Source organism: Sphaerodactylus townsendi, linkage group LG03 (genome assembly GCF_021028975.2).
Source record: "Sphaerodactylus townsendi isolate TG3544 linkage group LG03, MPM_Stown_v2.3, whole genome shotgun sequence".
Taxonomy (NCBI): Eukaryota; Metazoa; Chordata; class Lepidosauria; order Squamata; family Sphaerodactylidae; genus Sphaerodactylus; species Sphaerodactylus townsendi.
This window is the reverse complement of record NC_059427.1, coordinates 124,667,959-124,691,850: the sequence shown is the minus strand read 5'-3', so window position 1 is coordinate 124,691,850 and position 23,892 is coordinate 124,667,959. Positions and strand designations below refer to the sequence as shown.

At 42.7% G+C, this 23,892-nt stretch overlaps 1 protein-coding gene across 1 annotated transcript in view; it reads right to left on the bottom strand.

Moving 5' to 3' along the window:
• The window catches only part of FASN (fatty acid synthase), a 60,144-nt gene that overhangs the window by 27,630 nt on the left and 8,622 nt on the right, over positions 1-23,892 (bottom strand). Inside the window, exons 2-16 of the mRNA XM_048488277.1 lie at positions 20,818-20,956; positions 18,407-18,559; positions 16,769-16,942; positions 15,771-15,971; positions 14,801-14,923; positions 13,780-13,895; positions 12,439-12,573; positions 9,695-10,154; positions 9,158-9,345; positions 8,145-8,334; positions 6,780-6,874; positions 4,722-4,856; positions 3,778-3,981; positions 989-1,104; positions 315-490 (exon numbers count right to left, since the gene is read on the bottom strand). Of these exons, the coding sequence (XP_048344234.1) occupies positions 315-490; positions 989-1,104; positions 3,778-3,981; positions 4,722-4,856; positions 6,780-6,874; positions 8,145-8,334; positions 9,158-9,345; positions 9,695-10,154; positions 12,439-12,573; positions 13,780-13,895; positions 14,801-14,923; positions 15,771-15,971; positions 16,769-16,942; positions 18,407-18,559; positions 20,818-20,944 (2,593 nt within the window). The 5' untranslated portion in view covers positions 20,945-20,956. The remainder of the gene's footprint in view (positions 1-314; positions 491-988; positions 1,105-3,777; positions 3,982-4,721; positions 4,857-6,779; positions 6,875-8,144; positions 8,335-9,157; positions 9,346-9,694; positions 10,155-12,438; positions 12,574-13,779; positions 13,896-14,800; positions 14,924-15,770; positions 15,972-16,768; positions 16,943-18,406; positions 18,560-20,817; positions 20,957-23,892) is intronic.

Below are 23,892 nucleotides of genomic sequence, written 5' to 3'. Positions count from 1 at the left end.
TTAGGACATGATGTTTCACCAGACTCCTCTGCCTATAAAGTTTTAATGCAGCAAAACTATCACAGAAAGCAGTTCTTCCCCCTCACTTACTAGCCCTGTAGAGCAGGGGACTGCAACCTGCGGCTCTCCAGATGGCAGGGGCTGATGGGATTTGTAGTCCATGAACATCTGGGGAGCCGCATGTTGCAGACCCCTGCTCTAGAGCAGCACAATGTATATGAAGGTTCATATTTTTTCTCCAAAAATAAACTCAAAATATAAATTTCAGATATCTGTTTGGGGGAAAAAGAAGGTCTGAATGCCCCAGTACATACCAATGTTGTAGACAGTTGCTGCTCCAGATCCTCCAGTGCTCGTTGGGAAGTCTTCAGCTTTTGGGACATCCCATGTCTGACTGTGGTCCCACAGAATGTAAGGAGAGATAAGTGGGGTTCCCACAGGGGCAGGATATTCCGCAGGTGGATACAGATTGTTTGCAAGGACATTCACTCTGAAGACAGAAAAAAACACATGTAATTGGTGATCATATCAAATAATCAATAGCATGAGCAATTCATAGGATGCAGCACTATACTCAAGTTCCAGCAAGGGACTCTGGGCACTCCCAAAACTTAGAAGTTTTAACCTCTGTCAAAAAGACATAATATTAGCATCTTTATCCTTTCCATTCAAATTTCAGTGTGGCCCCTTTGAGACACCACAAGGATCTTCAGTATTAATTGGAGTTCTTGCTCATACAATACAAATTGTACAGGAGGACATTACATTATGCAAACACACTCTCTTTTTTAAAGATGTAAATGGAAATATCCAATTTTTCTGTTATATATTCAATGGCATAAAGAATACTATAGCTCTCCTACTCCTGATTAAGTGTGTCTACACAGTTGCAACATAAATGAAGTAAAAAAAATTAAATGTATAATTCAGTCTGTTCAATCAAAAATGAAAGTTGGGCCATTTTGTTTCTCCATTATGTTTCACTTACCCTGTCAAATGGATTTTTCCAACATTCGTTAGGAAGAACTCAAGGTTGTTTTTATGGTCCCTCTTCATCAAGGGTAGATTGGTGCAAGTTGGTTTCAAAGCTCTCCTCAGGATTGCCTAGTCAGGTGAAATTTAAAAAGTTATCAGAACAAGTCAGTAAACATGTCTGTATAAATTGGATTCCCAGCAAGGGCTGCTGGTTGCTTTTCTGGTAGGATGCCAAACGTTTTAATGACACTACATGCAAAAATCCATGCTAGGAAGAAATTTCAGTGTCACAGACAACTAAAGGCGAAAGAGCTCTACACTTGCTATGCAAGAATGTTAAATTAATGGGAACACACATCCCAGTACAAGAAAGTGATTCTCCAAGAGAAGAATTAGAGGTTTTCCTACATCTTTCATTGCTCTACCAGTAAAACTACAAGCAAATCTATCCTTAATATTACAATTTCCTTGACCTTTGACTCTCTGTCACTTCTCCTGGAGCATATCAATTTGCTTGAAAAAGGCTGGCATGAACTTTTCCTAGAGGCTCTACCAGCTAAAATTTCCCTTATCACATCCCACTGGGCAGCAGGGCCAACCTGATAACGGCACCTGATATTCTCACAATTCCATTTGGTAGCCTTAGTAAACAAGATCTTCATGAGCCTTCACAGAGATCGTTTACTGGAATCAAGTCATTTCTTTAGTTTCTTCCCAAGAGTTGATGTAAAGCAATTTTTCATTTTTCACTTTCCAGACCATGCTGAATTTTACTTAACTGCTTGAGGTCACAACTAACTTCTAGCCTACCTAGTCAATGCCAGGTGACGCAACACACATTCTTGTCTCTAACCGACTGAACAGTGACTTAAGTTTCAAGCTATTTCTAATGGCTGCTTGCAAGGGTTGTCATTAATCTCTTTGGCAAAATTCAGACATCATGATAATGTGTAATTAAACTTCACTGGGTACAAACCCAGCTTGCTACTGTGCTTATGCATTCCATCACTACATTTGCCTGACTCCTCGTTACTTTCACAGCATTTGAATTAATACAGTTTGATCCCTGCCCAAGTGTGTATCTAATGCCTTGATTAGATTAGAAGCTGGGATGGTCAAGGTAGAGACCATAATCAAAACAACTTCAATAAATAGATGCGTCACAGCTCTTCTCAATCCGCAGGTCTGTTCCTTGCAATACTGCAGGATAATTTCCAATCAAGTTGGCATAGTACATTCTAAGAACTGTCCAGCAAATTTTTCCCCAATATCCTTTTACATCTGGGGCTAGAGAAAGCTGGGGAGATTGTCAGACAAAAAAGAGTTTATGATAGACAATCTAATTTAAATCTTAATCCGGAATATCTGGTTCTGAAATCCCTTGAATTCCTGGTGAAACCAGCCCCTTATCTATTTTTCCTAGAAAATAAAAACCATAGGAGGATGCTTTCATTGGCTTGTAGCAACACTCTGCCATCTGCTGCCTTAGAGGGCAAATTCAAGGAAATCCCTTATGAACAGAGGCAATGTGGTTGCTCCCTGGAAGAAGTGGATTCACTTGAACCCAAGTTGCTTAAGTGCCCCCAAGATGATAAGCTTAGAGAAGAAATCCTGGGGCCTAACTTGACTGAATGGGCTGGAAAAGATAATAAATGGAAATTGAACTATTTGCTGTTGGGTAAGGACCAAAGAATTTCCAGTAATGTAACTCGGTTTTGTGTTTTAGTAAATAAATACAGGAAAGCAGCTCTTTTAGAGGAATGTTAAAATAAGTTTTGCTTTATATTTTAACTTTTTACCTCTTTGCAAACATTCAGAATTTGGCCTTTTATGAATTATTGTATTACTGGTTGTTAACCATAAATAAACATTCATTCATTCAGTTTGATCCAACTTCAGTTTACAGTTGTGGGCAACTTGGCATGTTGGAATTTGTCCACTTGACACAGGTAAGGATTAAAAAACCCGTTTTAACCCCGGTTTAGTTCATCACAGCTTGTGCTAGCAAATTCAGACATTATGATAAACAGAAAAAAGCAGAATCCAAGCGCAGCTGGAATTTAATTGTAGCCTAAATGCAGCCATTGTGATAAAAGCCTTGATATTTGTTTCAAACAATTGTTTCAAATAACCAGATTTTATTTATTTTCAAATAGCCAAATGACCAGATTTTATCTCATAGTCGAACATTACTCCAATTTTATAGAATGAGTGCTAAGACTTCAGAATATCCTCTACTGTTGTCACTTACTGAGCCATCATGAACAGGTCTTGGGAGAGGAAGCATATAATTTCTAAATAAATTAGCCTATAGACACATATATTTAGCATTGAAGTAGCTAATTAGGGTCAGTGTTGTAACTCCTTAAGGTATGGATCCACCAACCCACCACTTCCTGCCAAACCACAGGAAATCTCCCAGACTGACCCAGTGTCACTTAATTGACACCTAAGGTGTCACTGCATCAGTTTCTCCTCCCTGCCATTCTCTTCCCACATATTATGTTTATTTGTCCACCTGATTGTTGTTTCTCCATCATTAGTCCTGCCCCAACTTACAGAAGCTCAGGGACAAGGTATGTGCACAGCAATAGATGTGTTTCAATTATCAAGAGCACAAAAGAAAGTTGTACCAGCCTTAGTTGTCAGGCACTGCCTGACAACCCTAACAAAGCATGGTATTTGGGAGCACCAATGAAGAAAAGTGATAAGTAGGGGTCAGAAAAGAGTGATGGTTGAGTCTAGAAGCAGCATCAGCATCAAACTGATGTTTTATACTCCAGCAGACAACAGGGACCATACCTGTAGTAGAGCATGTGGTGCAATCTCCACGACAACTGCATTGTCTGGGATGTGCTTCAGGCCTTCTTGGAACAAGACAGGACTCACAAGGTTATTTACGTGGTATTCAGCAGAGGAATTCTGAGCCAGTGCACTTGACCACTGAGATTCAGGGATGGAAGTGCTAATCCAGCGGGATGAGCGAAGTTTAGGTTTTGGAATAACCTTAAAGAAAAGAGGGAGGGGGGAGAGAGAGACTCAGGAACCTGTACATTTTTCAGTGTGCCCCCAACCTGGTGGAATGCTCTGTCCGGTGAGACCATAGCTCTGCGAGACTTAATGCGATTCCCCATGGCCTGTAAGGCAGAGCTGTTCCACTAGGCATACAGCTGAGGCAGCTATGGTTTTCCATCATTCAACTAGCCTCCCTCTCCCTTACCCTCCTTTTTCTGTGTTTTGGAATTATGTTCACAGAAGTTGTTTTAAGGTTTACTATTTTACTATATTTAAGGTGAGTGGGCTAGACCAATCATAATGTAATCTATCTTTTTATTGTCTATAATATGTTGAAAGTCGCCCTGAGCCCATGAGGGGGTACAAGTTCAATAAATAAATAAAACTTCAGAGGAGCTTCTTTCCATCACTAGTTTGACAGCCCAAGATCTCCTGCTAGGAGTAGGGACCTGCAAAATCCCTGCATCAGTCAGCAGACCTTTTTGGACTTCAGCTTGAAACACATACTCCGGGACATCAATTATATTGGCTTCAAGGAGATCTACCTCTATGTGAACAATTGGCAAATGTTAATACTTTGAAGTCTACTAGGCTAGTTGACTGCAGCTTACAGAACACAGCTGTCTCTTTCCTACTGCCAGGTTTAAGGGATGCTGGACACAGTTTCCTCTAACTTTGCTCAAAAAAAGTAAACAAATGTTTCTACTGTGAACCTTTGGCCGGAGCATTACCTTCTTCAGGGCACTAAGCAGCACTGGTGCAATGGATGCCATGTAGTATGAGTGAAAAGCAACTCCAGCACTGAGAACCTCTTTAGCAAACACGCCTTCTTCTTTCAGTCTGGATACAAATTTAGACACAGCTTCCTAACAAAAAAAGGGGTATGAATTAATGTGGTGACTACACAGTACACATCAGTGGTCTGATCTGATTGAGACTGAGCTCTGCTTTTGATGAAATTACCATCATTTCTCATACTTTTATCACATGGGGACAGTCCTACATCTCTTTGCGTCACCAATAACATCCATTATATAAACTTAATTGGTCAACACAGAAGTTTCTTGTATCACTAGACTTTACTGGGTTGTCTATGCAAACTGCCATCATATTCTGTTGGTGTGTGTTCACAACAACATTGCACTGTTATACGCTGGTGAAACTGCATAATGAACAGCACATGCATGAAAACTGTGAGGGGCTGGAACTTGCTGGTGTGCAGACCCCTCAGCACACACTAGCCCCTTACCCCAGCAGTATTGCAACGAGAAAAGAGTACAGTTTGCAGGAGCTTCAGCTTGCCTGGAACTTGGACCTCAGCAAGACCAGGCAGTGATGCTCCCTCCAGAGGCAGGAGCATTGAGATGGGAACATAAGAAGAAGAGGGGGAGTTTGGATTTATAACCCCCTATCTCTCCTATAAGGTGACTCAAAAGGGCTTACAAACTCCTTTCCCTTCCCCCCTCACAACAAACACCCTGTGAGGTGGGTGGGGCTGAGAGAGCTCTAAGGAACTGTGACTAGCCCAAGGTCACCAGGTGGCATGTGTTGGGAGTGCACAAGCTAATCTGGTTCACCAGATAAGCCTCCACAGCTCAAGTGGCAGAGCAGGGAATCAAACTCTGTTTTCCACATTAGAGTGCACCTGCTCTTAACCACGACACTACGAGTTCTGCTGTATTAGACCAGAGGTCCATCTAGTCCAACACCTTGTCTTACACAGTGGCCAGAATTCCTCTGAAGGACCAGCAACAGTGCATAAGGGCTGAGACCTTCCCCTGATGTTGCCTCCTGGCACTGGAATTCAGAGGTTGACTGCCTCTCAACGTGGAGGTTTTCTTTAGTTTCCCAGGCTAGTAGCCACTAATAGATCTACCTTCCATGAACCTATTTCCTTTTAAACCTATCTGTGCCTTTCTGCCAGCACACTCCACATTCTAACCACTCACTGTACAAAGAAGTATTTCCTTTTGTTCATCATGAATCTACTGCCCATCAGCTTAATTGGATGCCCGTGGGTTCTAGTATTTTGGAAAAGGCAGAAAAGTTCTCCTCTGTCAACTCTTTCTACCCTGTGCAAGATTTTATAAACCTCCATCATGTCCCTCCTTAGTCATCTCTTTTCTAAAGTGACAAGTCCCAGACTCTTAAGCTCCCAGACTCTTAAGCTCCAACCCCTAACTCTTCCCAGATAAGTATATGTACACACAAACATACTATCTCTAACCTTCTGCTCTCTTTCCAAACAAGGGCATGAGAGGGATAAAGGTAATTAATTGGCAGCCAATGAAAAAGCACTGTGGACTTAGAATATTTCACATCTAGGCAAGGGACAAAAAGCATTGAACTTTTCTCGTGCATCATCCTGTTCTGTTGGAGCCCGATGCACCAAGGAAATGATAGAAGAAGGGGACTATGGGTCAGAGAACTTCCCAAAAAGTAGGCTGCAGCTGGAGGAGGGTGAATTTCACATCTTAAGAACATAAGAACATAAGAATGAGCCTACTGGATCAGACCAGAGTCCATCTAGTCCAGCACTCTGCTACTTGCAGTGGCCCTTGGTTGGAATTTACCAGTTGCAGGACTCACATACTACTTTTAACCTTCACTGCAGCAGCTTTCCATATTCAAACTGGTTTCCTTCCATGAGTTAGATGAGAATCTCAGTCTGACATCCTTTAGTCAGGCAACCTTTCTTGAGCTACTAAAATTTGACCCATGTTAAATTCTGGTGATAAGAACATACCAATCGGTAGCAGTAGAAAGAATACTTCCCACTGTGCTCTCACCTGAGACCCTGAAATAGTCACAGTGTCTTCCGAGTTATGACAAGCAGGCACCACTCCTGCAGGGCACTGGCGCTTGCATTCTTCCCATGTTAGACCTGCAGGAAAGAGAGGGGCAGGTGTTGGTATTGTTTCAAAGACACACAAAGCCTGTTTGGCCAGAGGACAAAATAAGTTTATGTGGATATTAAGGCAAGCCGGTGCCACTTTCAAATCATTTTCAACTACTGTGCATCTGCTGCATTTTCAACTACTGCTTCCTCCCCCCTTCTTGCAGAAACCCCTTCTCCTTCCATCAGCAAAATATATTCTTGAGTTAGGCCCCCAAGATTAGTGTGGGGAGGTGGCATGGGAAGCTGCAGTGGCAAATTGCTCCTCTCAGACAAACAGTACTTTTCCGTTCAGTGAAGAAATGTGTGTTTTGGAACCAACATCATCATCATTATTATTTGCAACAGTAAAGTGCTTTATATCTCAGCCATTCTCATAATATCCTGGCTATGCTTATTCCCCTCTCATTGATGGAAAATTGATTTGTTCAAAGGCCAAAGAGAAAATTGATGGCCATTAGCCTTCAGAGTTTGACACTCTAGGCCCAGGTCTGTCACTTGTACCAATCAATGCCCCACAAAAGCAGTAACTTGTCATTAAAGTGCACTGCTATCTATTTGTTCCACCTCTCAGATGCATTCAACAGTTTGTGTTTTTCAAAGATCTCCAATAAGCTCCTGAGAGAAACAGCACAATCACTCTTAAATGTTCATGGTTAGAGCTTGAGAGCCATATAGTTTGTTTGTATTATGTGTTAACTAGCAGTAAAGCCTATTTTGATGTGGAAATAAAATGGGCTCTGGACAGGGGGAGGAATGGCAGGCAAGGTAGTGGGCAGGAAGACCTGGCAGCAGAGCCAACTCCCAGCCCTTCCCTGCTTGATGACGTGCATGTGGAGGAGCCTGCAAATCCTTCTTGGGAACTCAGTGATGAGCCAGCTGTGCACAGGAGGCAGAAGCAGAGGCAGCTGCTTCAGAAGCAAAGAAGGAGTGCTCATCTGGCAGCAAGATATGGGAGAATAGAAGTATCTACATCTGATGAGGATTAACTCCTGGCAGAATCCCAGCCCCTGGGACAAGGCTCTCTATATAAGCCTTGCTGTGAGCCTGCTTTTGCCTGGGTGCAACAAGTGTGTTTCCTGTTGCTTCTGTGTGACTGGTCTATGGCTGAGCTCCAGCCTGTTTGCCTGATCTCCTGTGCAGTGACCTGTTGGACTGTGACCTGACTATGTCTTGTCTGCCACCTGCCTTGAGCTGTTGGACTGGACCTGACCACGCCCTGCCTGCCTGCAGCACAGAAGGGCTCCTTGCTACTTACCAACAGCAGCCATGCCACCTGGCGGTAGTTTGGCCTCTTTGATGCACCGTCCTCTCCAGTAGGCTGCAAGAATAGCTTCTTCATGACTTAAGGAGTCATCTGCATAGCCACAAGCAAGTTCGCCGACTGAGTGGCCAACAATCCCATCAGGCTGCAAACCCATGGCCTTTAATATGTCGATTTGTGCTATCTGGAGAGCAGAAAATGTTTTGCTGAATTTACATTATGTGAAGCAGCAGCTTACAATATCCTATTTTGGTTGTTGCAGTTATTGGCACTGCAAAGGTTTTCCTGAAGGAGTACTAAACTTAATAGTGGAGCTTACTAATAATATAAACTTATTTCACTCTAACTCTATTTTCCCTAATGCTTTCTCACCTACTTTTATTCATACTTCTCCTTCCCATCAAATCTCATTGAATGCTTGCTGTTGAAATTGGAAAGTTCTCTATTATTACTCTTCCTAGATATTTTAATGGCTTGCTGTGATAGAACTATCTGAAGCTACACAGAAGGCTCAGTATATTCACTCACAGAAAAATTTCTAATTCTTGTTCAGAAGTAATATCATACTTTACTGTCTGTGCCAACATACAGACTCATAGAGAAAAGGACAGGGCATATTAGCAGGTAATGTGCACGTATTTTTTAAAAATGCTTCTTTCTCCAGTCTCATCACTGACTCAGTAAAAAAAACATTTCAAACAGAGATTGGACCCAGTTCCCAGTAACCCTTAGGAATGGAAAATATCACAGGGTTAAAAATGCAATGATTTAGATCATAGGTGTCAAACTCAGTCCCTCCAGATGTTCATGGACTATAATTCCCATCAGCCATTGCCAGCATGGCCAATTGGCCATGCTAGCAGGGGCTTCTGGGAATTGTAGTCCATGAACACCTGGAGGGACTGAGTTTGACACCTATGATTTAACTTATTATGAGTCAAAAGAGACATCTCAAACATCTTCATGAGAGTCACAACGGGGGTGGGGGGGAGGCCTTTTATTCTTACCTGAATAGCAGCAAGCCCAACAAATGCATTAACAGTATCATTAAAGGTATTCTCATTGGCATCCAGGAGTAGGTCAGACACCTTCAGACCTGTGTCTTTCAGAGCCTTATCTGAACGCAAAATGGACTGGCGGAAGAGATCAAGCTTCATCAGGCCAAGACCCATTCCTTTCCACTGTGTGCCCATACCTGTGGGATTCAGCAAGCAGAGAAACCCCATTAGTGCTACTATCATGCATAGAAGATGGAGAGGGGTATCTGACTGAATTTGGAGTAGCATTCAAAATTCAGATCTACGGAATGTGAAAGTCTGCCAGCTACTGAGAATTATTACGTCACATTCTTAGTGGTGCATGTGGGTCACATAAAAGTTACTATAATCAAATTTATCTTATACAGCCTCAAAACTGCATCAAATAAAAAGATTTCTGAGACTATTTAACATGTCATAAAACCTTGCAAAACTAAGAGATGTCTGAACTCGGATGTCAAGAGTCATATAGGAAATCAACTCTGTTTCTGATTTGGATGTAATTACCTGAGCAGATATACCACAGAGGTCTCCCTGTAGACTGAGCCATCTGAATCTCTTTCACAGCACTCTCACTGCCAATCAAAGTGTAGCCCCTACAAGGCATTGATGAAGTGGGTATTCCAGAGATATCATTGAGCATGCTCAGAAATGTTGGGTGTTCCTGCTGTTTCGTGGCCTGCTCAATTAATCTTTCCACTGCTTCTTCAGTTCTTCCACAAAACTGGACCAACCGTGGCAAATTATATGTTTCCAGAGGGGCAGATTTTGTCTTGTTGGGACTCAAGATGATGTGGGCATTTGAGCCGCCGAAGCCAAAAGAATTGATTCCAACATAGTGACCTTTAACTGGGGTTGGTTTAGTAACTACTTCAATGCGGCCATCTTGTAAAGCAGGAATATCTGGATTTGGGCTGTTATAGTGAATGTTTGGTGCCCAAAGTCCATGTTCTAAAGAGAGAACCACCTTAAGGGGAAAAAGAATATCACATTTAAGCTGAGAAAATTTTACTGACTAATGTTATTCGCATAATTTTTTGCAGCAACCGAAAGGGTTAGAAAATAGATCACTTTTGAATAATAGCAGAGATCATCAGAATTCTGAGGAGCAGGAGCCTGTAGACCCCTTTGAAGTTCCAATACAAGAGGAGGGCTTAGTCACCCAGTGACTGCCGCAAGAGGCAGAACCAAACACAAAATGGCATGGAGCGAGATTACATATAACTCTAATAGTAACTCTTCAACATTTCAAACAGAAGCTTTGTTTAACAGCATGTGTTTAAAAACTACACAATCAGAAGCTGGACAAATACTCCCATCTAGTCCCTCCTACACTGTTATACCCCCAGAGAAGCTCTTGTTATTTTCTCATTAAGCATCAGTTATCCTTATAGTTATAATGGGTTTAGTTCTTTGTATAGTATTCTAAGAGAGGGAATTTTAGTTGGGACTCTGTCCCTTTAAGAAATCTCTCTAGAGGCAGGCTTCCTGTTATTACCCAGTAATCCCCCTGTTCAGCTCAGTCAGTCTAAGGTGCCAAGGGTAGTAGGAAGGCTGCAATATATGTTATGTCCAAAGTGTATAGAGATAGCATAAAGTTAAGGTGTACAGAAAGTAGAATTCAGACAAAGGACACTCAAGGAACCCAGAAGAAACACAGAAACAGTGGACTTTCTTGGAAGCAGTCAAAGAAAGAACAAAAGTCTCAAACTTCAAACTGTTCCAGTCAAGCAAGTACTTTATTTTAGTCAAACCCTGGGAGAAGTTAGGGTCTCAGTTCTTCTAAGCAATAAACCTTGTTTTTAAACTATTACACCTTGCTTGTGTGTTTCCCACTCTGTTCCACCCAAGAACAGGGCACCTTTAGATTGTTTTACTTATGGAACAGAACATACGTTCTAAAAGCGCTTGGTGGCCACTGGTGCTCGTGGGCACCAAGTTGGAGAGCCCAGTTGAAGAGGATTCCCCACCAAAGGCCAAACTTTTCAATTTGTCTGACTCATATATAATGTGGAATATGTTTCCTAACTATTCTGCTGTCCTTGTGTAACGTGTTTCATCACTCAAAATGGAACTATTTCACAAGAAATAAGTAGGTAGATGTTATCTACAGAGTACTTAGGGTTAAGTAACTCAGTTCAATATATGGTATAAGAATTTCCAACCTGTCCCCATTTCTAAAATCACGGCTCTGACTTTGCTTAAGGTTGCTGTGTCACCAGTTGCAACAACAGTTATAACATAGGATAGGAGGAGGACATGCAGGGATCCAATTTGTTATAAATATCCTCTTCACTTCAACTTGCTACTTCATTATTCTTCCTATTCTTATGATTACTGGCCCTTTAAAAAAATACTGTGCTCTGCTTACACATTGTACATTGGAAAGAGCAAGTGTTTTAACAGGAGCAAGACCAGCATCACAAGTCAGCAACCACCAAGGCCTGGGGGTCAAACATGCGGCCCGGGGGCAGGATCTGGCCTAAGGGGGCTTATCAGCCTTGTGCCAGTTGAGGAACACCCCCATTCCCAATCAAGGGGGGTGCCTCACCTGGCTCCTCAGCCTAATAAGTCCTTCATGTACTGCTTCACATATTCATTTTAAAAAAAATACAGTTCAATCATGCATGGTGTTATGTATTATATAAAGAAACATCAAATAACTGCAATAACGACTCAAACTCAAACAGGGAGAATAGTTGTTGTGGATGTTGGTGAACACTGGCATATCATCTTTGACATGAGTGTCAGGTTCGCCATCACAGTCTTAAGCTGTCATAAAACCAGAGGAGTGACTTATGTGAAACAGTAGCCATTGTTATTTTGCACTGCAACAAGTGGAAGCAATGCTGTAGGACTTCAGGTTTCACAGGCTGTGTGTCGTCATTGTTCTGGCATAGAATTTATCCAGACTACATTGGCAATCTGGATAAAAAAGATCACCAGACTTGGAAAGACATAGAGATTGCAGTTTCAGGGACAACTTTCTCTGTATCTGCTGCTTCCTGCGTCTGGCCCAGCCCCACAGCTATCTTCAACCACACAGGCTCCATCATGCTGCTTGCTGGTATGGAACCACCGCTCCTTGTCTCACCCTGCAGGAACTACAAGGCTAAGAAAAGATCGCAGGTAAATGGCCTATGTGTTCCTTTGTTTAGCTAAAATTCTGGAGTCATAATTACTTCCTACTCTTTCTCTCATATCCACAGCAGCATCATGAATGATGTGAGGGGCTTCTGCTCCTTCTTTACCTTTGCTAAAGCAGCAAGACCAGAGGCAGGTTCTGGATGACCCATGTTAGATTTAGTTGATCCAATCAGCAGGGGGTCTCTTTTTGACTGGCAAAACACGCCGACAATGCCGTTGACTTCCTGAGGATCCCCAACCTAATGGAGAAGACAGGAAGACATTAAAAGTTACTGGCTATCTTGCAAAGTCACTATAGCAGGTTCACATTGTCACATGACAAACACATGCAGCTGTGTTATACTGAATCAAACCATTGGTCCATCGAAGTCAGTATCTGCTCAGAGTGGCAGTAGCTCCCTGGAGTCTCAGGCAGGAGTGTAGCTAAATAAAATTGTGCCCAGGGCTTGCCCTGGGTGCAGCACCGCCCCGCTCCCCCCCCCCAGTCCCTCATATCCATGTGGAGGTTGGGATTGGGGCCAGTTGGCTTGCCCTACCCCTGATTCCCCCCCCCTCACACACACACAAGGATGTTGGGAGCAGCAACAGTCCGTTTGAGCCTGGCTGAGGTCAGACTCAGACTGACCTCGGTTGCTGTTGACCTCCTAGTTTTATACTGTTGGCTCTGCCCCCAAGCTTCATCTGACCACATGGAGACTGGGGGTGGGGCAAGCCCCACTCACTGGCAGTCAACTCCCCGGAGTTTTTGGACAGGTGTAGTTGTGAGGGGGTGGGGGTGGGCAGCCCTGCTGTATGCTTCAGGAAATGGCACCCAGGGTTTAAGTCCATCCAAGCCCTCCACTGGTGTCAGGCAGAGGTATTTCACGTTACCTACTGCCAGATCCATTAACGGGGGAAGCCAGAGACTGAACCTGCATGCCAAGAAGATGCTCTAGAACGGAGCTACGGCTTCTTCCAAGAAAAATGAAAGTGTGAAACAGGTGGGGGTCCTGTTGCTATTGCTAGAATCATGTCTGCAGGGAACCTGCAAACAGCAAAATGACCAAGAACTCCATGGGTTACTGCCATCTATCTGATATAGTTTCTATTACAGTTATTGGTTACAGGTTTGAATTTTATTGTTGTTTTAAATTATTATATTACATTGTATATTTTATGTTGTTCGCCGCCCTGAGCCCTCTGGAGGAGGGCGGCCTATAAATTGAAAATATAAATAAAATAAATAAATACAATACAACCGATTTTTTTCTCCACCCACGTATACAATCACATAGAGGAAACTGATACAGTGAACAAAGTATGAGGTTAGACTGAAGCAACCAGGCCTCCAACAAAAAGAACCAAATAGAAAATCCTGCCTCCAAACTTAGCTGGAGAGACTGAAAAATGTGCACCCTCCAGACGCAAGAGAGTCCCAAAATACAGAACAGGTGGACAGAACGAACCTTAGTGCCTGTGCCATGAGCTTCAATATATTCGACTTTCTCAGGTGTAATCCCAGATTCATGGTACAGAGAACTGACCAACTGCTGTTGCATCCATCCGGAAGGGAATGTTACACCTGAGGCAAGAAAAAAAAATCAGGTCTTCTTAGCACACCAATTTGCTACAACAAACTTTGCCTCTAAGTGCAGGTACTGGACGATGCTTCCTTACAAGTGAGGCACTTCCATAGAAAATGTTTGTGTATGTTATCCAGCATTGTAAGCATCCAGCAATATAAAAACCCAGCATTGTAAGCAAACAAAAATCACTTGCAGAAGAACTTTGCTTGATAAATAGTATCTTGCGTGCTCTTTGGACAGCAGCAGGCATTTTTAAAAATCACGAGCACTGAAGTGCTCTTCTAAGCTTCCTACAAAAGAATCTGCATTCTTTCAGATTTCAGCCGGAGCATGTAAAGCAACCATTGATTGCATCTTAGCCTGAAGCACTCACATGAATTAGAGACAGATGAAACATTTTAAAAGAGCTAACCATTATCCTTCACCTGCAGGGGGGGTCTGATTTTACCAGTAAAATAACAGATGCCAACGCCAGCAAATTAGATACTGGTTCAGCTGCCTGTCTTGCTCCTTCCCCTGTGCTTCAGGCAGGCTGGCTGCCCTTTGTTTTTTAAGTTTCAAAAACACTGCATAAAAATCCATGTGTATACCATTTATTAATACACAAGGAAAACTGTCTAAAAGAGCAAAACTGTTCTAGGGATTTGGGGGGTAGTGTTGAGGAGATTTACTGGTGAATATATACCACAGGCTGAAGCCAATCAAAACTATACCCGGTCCGGTTAAAATCCCTATTTATAGTGCCAGTTTGTTTTGGGAGCTTGACCCTGAAAAAAAACAGGGCATAATTTATGTGAAAGCAGGCCAAGTCCAACCTGGCCAAATTGCTCCATGTTATATCTATCTTCACCCATAAGAAATCTCATAATTTCACAAACACCAAAGGGTAAAAAAAATTCACCTTGCTCCTTAAATCCATCAGTGTTACACCCTGAATTGACAATGGTAGAATAAATACGTTTGGCCATTGACTTCTTGGTCAGGAAAACGGCTACAACAGCTTCCGAGCGGCAATATCCATTCCCTGTAGAAATTCAAAACCATAAAAAAAGATGGTAATCTTATTTAGATGGATGGCTTTCTAGCCAGACCTTCCCAGTGATGCCAAGCAGACAGCAATGCAAACACCAACATTAAACCAAGTAATAAAATGTATATTAAAATAAAACTTTACCCTTCTAGAGAGAACATGTTTTGTAGAATTCCTAAATTCAAATGGATACAAGAAACTAACAGGTGGTTGTAAAAACTATAAAAGAAAAATAGGGATGAAGCTTTCCTTCATTTATTCTCAAATCTGCTTGTTAATTTTTTGTTTAAAATTTCATGCCATTTTGCCATACAAGTCAAGTGACATGAACTTCTAAATTCAGAGAATCATATATACACATTTTTAAGTCTTCCTGGCTTTCTAACCAATGACCAAGTTTGTAAGCATGTGAATAAGAGAAGATAAAGAAGAGTATAATAAAAAGCTCCCAAATCATCCATAACCTTCAGCCTAATTTTATCAAAATTTGCTTTGGAAGTAAAATATGCTTCCAGACAAGCAATGCAATTCAAACGAATTGCTTCTGAAAAACCTTGAAAGAATGGCAAGGATATAAATAAAGGGTTGGCTCCTAACCTGGCGGCAGAAGACATTTCTGCAGGTGGGAAAAGAGAGGGGGTAATATTTAGCTATTTTCCCCCTCCTGCTGACCTCTTATTTCTGCTTGTCTCAAGGGTTCACAGATCCCTAAGGATGTGATGAGGTGAAGTAGGCTGCAGCAGGTAGAGGCAGGTGTGAAAATGAGCTTCAGTGAGTCCCACTCCACTACTACTGAAGTATGGAGAGATTTGTTTGCTCCTCCGAAGCCTCAAGTGCTTACCTGAAACATCAAATGACTTGCAAGCACCTTCAGGACTGAGCATGCCGAGCTTCATGAACTGCACTGATGTGCTGGGCTTCAGTAAGAGGTTGACTCCCCCTACGAGGGCCGATTCACACTGTCCACTGCGAATGGCTTTGTAAGCGCTGTCCAGAGCAACGAGGCCAGAGGAGCATGCAGTGTCAATGGCCATACTTGGACCTTTGGGGACAATAACACTCATCAGTGAAAATGTTTTAAATTGCAGTGCCTTAACCGGCTTTCTTAATGTCACTAGCAGAATATGCCCCATGTATGTTGGCCAATGTACTGTATTCAAGATATGTGAGAACAAGGCAACTATGCAATTAATTTGGGGTCCAGTGGGAACATAAAGACCGACAAAATTTATTCTAATATGAGCTTTTGTGAGTCAGCACTAAGTCCTTTAGTGAACTCTAACTTGCAAAAGCTTATGCTGGAATATGGTGTTAGTCTTCAAGGTGCTACTGGACTTTTGTTTAATTTTGCTGCAACATACCAGTACTAACACAGGTATACCTCTGGAACTGCTTCAACAAGACATTCCCATCATCATTCTTGTTTATAGGCTCCAGCCAATGCATGCCTGCCCATATACAGGACTACCCCACTCTTTTGCCAAAGACAATGGTTCCCAGATCCCAACCTTCTACCCACTGTTGCTAGCAATCCAAAATCAATGAAGAATGTTCACTCCCCGTGCCAAGTCCTCCCATATTCTTTACATTACTTTCCACTGGCTCCTGTTTACTAATGCTAAAATCCTATTTGTGGAAGGAATAAGATTCCGCACGCTACAGAGGAAGCTTGCTGGAGGCAGTGTGACATCACCTCCAGCACTCTCATCACCTCCAGCACTCTGGCCCCACTGTGCTGGCCATCAGGATTGGACTGCAAAGCTTTCCCCAACAGGAATTATCACTACATGAGTACTAAACACGTATTTGCAAAAACTGGGCTATAGACATTACACTTACCAGCGAAGTCAAAGAAGTAGGAAATTCTGTTGGCCAGCATAGCACGTTGACAGCCGGTCATACTATACCCTAGCAATTGTTCAGGGTCTAAGCTAAATGCTTCACCGGCCTCTGACCCACTCACACCAATCCACACACCTGTGTTGGTGCCCCTAAGGGCAGTTGGATTAAAGCCTAAAAAGGGAGAAGAGGAATTTCACACTATAAACTGGACTATGAAGAATTAGCCACTGTTATGCTACAAGTGCTTGGCCCCGAAACAATGTGAAATAAAACAATTCGATAATACAATACAAAAAACAAAACCCAGACTATCTGGCCTTGGATTAAAAATGAAAAGCAGTACATGAAGGTCCTTAACTATTGTAGCTTATAAGGAAATGCATGTATGATCACATGACCCTACCCCCCACACTACAGCATGCAGGAGACCTGTAAAGACCTGCAAAAGAAGACATGAGAAAGGCTTGGGGTTATACAGGATGGCAAATGGCTGAATGTTAAGGGAGAAATTAATGTCATCAAGCTGTGTCATCTCCAAAAGAACAAGAATCATTGTGTGTTTTGATGTTCATCTTCTCCTCTGCCATCAAAGACCACACAAAACCCTACCTCAAACCTTTGGGGAATAAGTTTACTTCCAGTCCTGTAGAACTCCTTAGTTGCTAGCTGCTAGATCTATGAATGGGGGTGGACAAATGCTTATATTAGATCCATTAAGGTACTGACTCAAAGGTAGATCTTCTTTTATGACCCCAGGATGGGCAGCAAAGAAAGTTAGAGAATGAGATAAACACAGTCCTATAAGCCATTGTGTATAATGCCTGATGGTGCAGAATCCCACACTGCTATACCATACAGTCCTTGAAATGTAAAGATATGATTGAAGTATATTACTTAAGTGCTGTCACAACTGTGCTGAAAAGAAAGTTTAGTCAGAGAGCACAGGAATGTACCCAGTGTACTGCCAGTGGATGGGATACCCCTTTCTTCTAAACAAACAGAGGGACTCCTTTTCATGTGCTGGAAAGAAACTGTGAATTAATTAAGACTAATCCTTAAGATAAAAGAACATGTTTCCTTTTAGGGAGTTCTGGGTGCATATAAAATGTTCCAGCACCTTTTTCTTTTTGGCTCCTGTGGGATGAGTCCAGATTTATTACACCTTGACTCTGCAGATGAAACATATAAAGCCCCCTGCACAGAATACTGATTTTGTCATAAATTTTTGTCCCACTCTTATACTTTCAATAGGGCTGACCATCTGCTTAAAAGTGGTCTTTATAAACTCATACATTTAAATAATCAGCGGTCTGCATAGCCCATTCTGCTTTAAACTGGAAAAGCTTATCTCATCTGAGGTCAGTTCTCCAGAGGAGGATGTATTCATGACAGAAGCACAGCAAGAGTGCTTTCCACAGTACAGGGAATCCTGTTTTGTGTACATCTAGACCCGGGTTCTCCCCACGTTCCTTATACACATGTTGCATTTCATCCCCAAACTGCTTCCTAATCCTTACAAAACAGTCCATACTGTTAGACTTTGTAATATCACACCTGCAATATGTAAACTTGTTTGATTGTTGATGAATACTGAATGCAGAGAAGCAGAGGCAAAATTCTTGATTGTTTGCTTACCACCATCCAAAACGGCTTCATACGAGACTTCTAACAGCATCCGAAGTTGAGGGTCCATTGTGTGAGCTTGCTTTGGATGAACTCCAAAAAAAGAGGCATCAAATCTACTGATGTCCTTGAGCTTCCCATTTCTCCTGGGTAATCCATAAATACCTGAAATTTAAAAGAAAAAAAATTGTCACATCTTCAACATCTATATATATAAAAAGCTAACAGTGTTTTTGTTGATGATAGTATAACTCAGTAACTGCTGGGCCAATTCCTCTGAAAATTCCCAGCCACTGTAGTCGGCCAGGCGAGAGTGTTTTTAGATGTTCACATACCTGAAATTTCACACCTGGCCCAGGTAAAATGCCTTTTTCCTGGCGCTCCATGGTGAAGGACATGCAGCTGCCTGTGTGTAACTGTCACCCTTAGAATGTTCGTGCTGTTTAGAATGTTCACTCAGAAGGCCAGATATGAGCAGTGGAAACAGTACATAGGCAGTCACTCGAGTGGAAGTGAAACACATACACACACATACACACGAGGGAGAGGGAAGGGAGGGAGAGGGAGGGGTGGCATGCAAGGGAAGAGAGGGAGGGAGAGGAAAGGGACGGAGGGGGAGGCATGCAAGGGAAGAGAAGTGAGAGAGGGGAGAGAGTGAGGGGTGGCATGCAAGGGGGGGAGGGCAGGGGCCCCAGCATCTTGATATGACCCACCCACCCTAAGCGGGAGAGAGGGAAGGGAGGGAGGGGTGGCATGCAAGGGAAGAGAGAGAAGTGAAGAGGCTGACATGCAAGGGGCCGGGAGGGAGGGCCAGAGCACCCCTAGATTCCCTGAATACTGCTGTTACAGTTAAGAAAACCAGGCACGCATTACTCAGGAGTAAGCTCAGTACAGCAACCATGACATACTTTGAATGGCTGCATCGCACCCCTCAGAGGTTTCCTCAGAAGTGACACCCATTGCCACCAACCAAACTTACTCCCAGGTAAAGGATCATGACCAGCCAGCCTAGATGTGTGGGAGGGGTGCTTTCCATCCCCCCCACCCAAGGAATGCGGACACACACATCAATGACATCGCACAGTATCAGGCTGTGTGTTTGCATGAGCACGTACTGCTGGCCTCTGCAATTGATTTGCTGCTACTGTTCCTTTCCCATTTCACCACAATAAGCCACAGAAATGTGTGGCCGGGCCCCGCTAGTGTTATATAATTAGAAATTGTGTGGTGGTTGTATGTATTCTGGGTCAATGCTAATTGTACCTCTGGGCTGCCCAGGTGATTGTGAGATAACAATAATGGGCAAAAAAAAACATTGCTTGGCAGAGTTCTTCAGTGGTGGAGCTACAAGGGGACAGGGGTGTGCACGTTGCACCGGGCACGTGCCTGGGGAGGGCGCGAAAATCACCCCCTACCCACTCTTGTCCCACCAGGCCTGGCCCCACCCCACCAGCCTGGCTTGTTTTCAGCTGTCAGCAAGCTGTTTTCTGCAGGATAGAAAAGGTAAGGGGGGGAGGGCATGGGGGGGCAGGGCCGCAGTGGGGCAGAAAACATGGAATGCACCCTAGGCACACCCCTGCCCAGCTACGCTTCTGGAGTTCTTTATACCAAGTTACACAAGGAAAGTAATCATTTCTGGAGCATCAAATGTCCAAAGATAAAACATCCCCTTTTTCCAATAAAGGAAGCATAATGCAACTTATTCTCTGATATATTTCTGTTAATAACATACATCAGAAATTACAGGATAGTTAGGGATCAACAAGCTTTACCAATCATCGGCAGGATTAGTTTGCCCATAAAGATGGGATTTTATTCTACCACACGAGGAACGCAGATAATGTTGTCAGTTTCCAGGTGGGGCCTGGAGATCTTCTAGAACACAGGTGAAAAACTCGCAGCCCTCCAGATGTTATGGACTACAGTTCCCATCACCCCCTGCCAGCATGATGCTGGCATGATGCTGGCAAAGGATGATGTGAACTGTAGTCCATAACATCTGGAGAGCCATGAGCTTGACACCTATGTAGAAATACAACTAATCTCCAGACTACAGGCATCAGTTTCCCTGGAGAAAATGACTGCAGGAATTGGGAAATTCCTGGAAATTAAGAGGGTTGAAAAGCCGAATGGGGTTTGGTGAAAAGTCCTCTAAAAGCATACAAGTATTTGTCTGGATTCATTTTGGTGGCTGCAGTCCCTGAAGTAAAAAGAATGCATGGAGACAGCATTCATGGTGCTACTCCTGTTTAACATACAAAAATATCCATCATAAAAGTTGGGACAGCATAGTTCTTTGACAAGAACAGCATTAGGACAATTTGCTCTACTGGCACATAATTTGATTTGATTTTCTTAGGGTCTCCTCTAGTTGTTGTTGTTTTTTTTAAATGGCTGAAACAATTCAAAATCACTTTGTCTACCTGGTTTCCATCTCCGGTCATCTTCAGTGACCATGTCCACTCCATTGACCAAGTTCTCCCAAAACTCCTGCAAGTTTTCTGATTCTGGCAGCTTTCCTGCTATGCCTGCAATCACCACGTCTTCCATAGTTCAACTTTTCTAAATGGTAAAAGAAAGACAAGTGAATACAGATAAACAAAAGTGAGGGATGCAACAAATCATGCTCCAACTCATTAAAAAAATTAGGAATCACATTAAAAAGAAATTAGGCATCACAAATCACAACATCAACATTTTATGAGAGTTTGTAATCATTCATTCATACATCAATGGGTTTGGGGATCCCAGATTTCAGTGTTCAAAGGTAACGACTGAGAAGATAAAAGAAGCAAGGAATCAAAGTTTGGGAAGAACTATCAGTACAATAACGTTGTGCTGCATTCATGCATCATGGTAAACTGTGGTTTGTTTAAACCACATTTTTTGCAACCAGTTCTTCTCTGCCATAGCAATCTTGGCTTGTGTGTAAACCCTAGTTCGTTGTACCTCTCTGCCACAAGATAGAGAGGATGCAAAGAGCCATCCTCCCTATAGTGCTGTCTCTGTGGTCAGATAACTGTGTGGGGCAGCACCTCTTAACAAAATCTGAAATGTCAAACAAAACTACAGTTAGTACACACTTTCAAACCAGCTACGAAGTGAAATCCTAGTTCAGTGCCAACCAACCATTCAGATGTCATCACTAACTAGGGATTGACCAAACCACTTTTAAAAACTATGGCTTATTGTAACGTTTGAATGCAGTGTAATGAAGATATGATTGATGACCTGGATTCTACATCGTAATCCTTGAAAGAAGAATACTGCTTAAGAAAAGCTTCAATGAGCAGTTTCATACTGAATGAAATTGTGTGTCATCACTTCCAATAGTATAGCAGCTCAGAGTGTTTGACTAGGACGAGAGAAACAGAGGTGCCATGAAGCTCATTGGAAGCCTTTGAACAAGTTACTTTCTCTCAATCTAATGTATCTCACAGGGTTTCCTGTGAGGATAAAATGGGAGAGAAAGAGTACAACGTACACTGCTCTGAGCTCCATGGATGGGATAAAAATAGAGTGAATAAGCAAACATGTCCTTTAAAATATAAACTACCCCGTTTCCCCGAATATAAGACATCCCCTGAAAATAAGACATAGTAGAAGTTTTGCTGAAGCGCGAAATATAAGGCATCCCCCGAAAGTAAGACGTAGCAAAGTTTTTGTTTGGAAGCATGCCCGATGAACAGAACACAGAAAAATAAGACATCCCCTGAAAATAAAACATAGCGCAGTGATGGCGAACCTATGGCACGGGTGCCAGAGGTGGCACTCAGAGCCCTCTCTGTGGGCACGTGCAAACAGAGTCCCCCTCCACACATCTAGGCTGGCCTGGGCCGCTGGACTCAATTATTAGCATTAAACCTAAGACCTAGTTTTGAGGAAGCAGTGTAGGTAACCCTGTTAAGCGCTGTTAAACTAAAGCGTGATCCTTTACCTGGGAGTAAAAGCTTCGGTTGCTGGCAATGGAGCTTGCTTCTGAGAAAACCCTCCTAGGGTCGTGATTCACCCATTGGAAGAGTTGCACGGTTGCTTCAAAGCAAAGCCACCGACTACCACCAAGCTTACTCCTGAGTAACGCACGCCTCGGAGCCAACCGTTTTTTCTAAACAAAAACCTTAGTATTCGGGTTAAATTGCCGTGTTGGCACTTTGCGATAAATAAGTGGGTTTTGGGTTGCAATTTGGGCACTCGGTCTCGAAAAGGTTTGCCATCACTGACATAGCGCATCTTTGGGAGCAAAAATTAATATAAGACACTGTCTTATTTTCGGGGAAACACGGTATGGTTCAGTTATCTGAGCAAGCCAGCATATATTGTATATATAAGTTAAGAAACAGAACAGTCATTGCAATGGATACATGCCAATGTAGATAATAGTTTCGTCAGAACTTCCTGTCTATGTGTCAGGGATGGTATCTAGTTGATTGAGGTGCATTCCTACACCAATGTAGATTGATGGTGTCGATGAGTGAGTGAAATACATTCCTGTCAATGTACCTGCTACAAAACATATGTATTCAGCCTGCTATATGTTACCATGCTGTAAGGGGGCATTATTTCCTTGATTTTTCATCTCCCTTTCACATGCCTCACAGATAACGAGGCTTATCCCTGACACCTTCCTCTCTTATGGGAAAAAGGGATGATTCCATTGACTCATGGGGGTGGAAGTCCAGGTGGCTGTATCTCTAGCTTTCACTGACCTTGGGGTGCCGCGGCACCAAAATCTTTCTTACGTTCTTTGGGAAAACAGGAGGGGGGAATGTTTCTGAATAAAGAAGGGGCAAAAGACAGGTTCATCAGAAATTGGCTTCTTTCAAGCTGGATGCTTTGTTGCCTTTCCAATAAACCCTACTGATCAACAATCCAGAGACTGGTTCTGGTGGGTTTTCTGGGCTGTGTGGCCGTGGTCTGGTGGATCTTGTTCCTAACGTTTTGCCTGCATCTGTGGCTGGCATCTTCAGAGGTGTATCACAGGGGGAAGTCTGTTACACACTTCCCTCTGTGATACACCTCTGAAGATGCCAGCCACAGATGCAGGCGAAAAGTTAGGAACAAGATCCACCAGACCATGGCCACACAGCTCAGAAAACCCAGCAGACCCAGTTGAATCCGGCCGTGAAAGCCTTCGACAAAATCCAGAGACTATTTATTGATTCAAGGATTGAGACCTAACACTATGCTACTGGTCCCAGTCACCTTACTACTTCTGCTCAATATCAATATACTTCCATTTCTCTATCCTAGATTCAATATCAATTCATGCCAAAAATATCCAAGTGCTTTACAGTCATATATAATTATGCAAACAAAGCATATTGCAAAGTCATGTATTTTGCAATATTTGTTGGTCATGGAGAACTTGAATTTCCTTCATGCAAATTCTAGATTTAAACTTTTGCAGTAGCAACATACACAGATTTAGATGTCTGATTTAAGGAAGAAATCTGCCATACCTGTACCTGCTAGAATCCCTCTTTAATTAGATTTTCAAC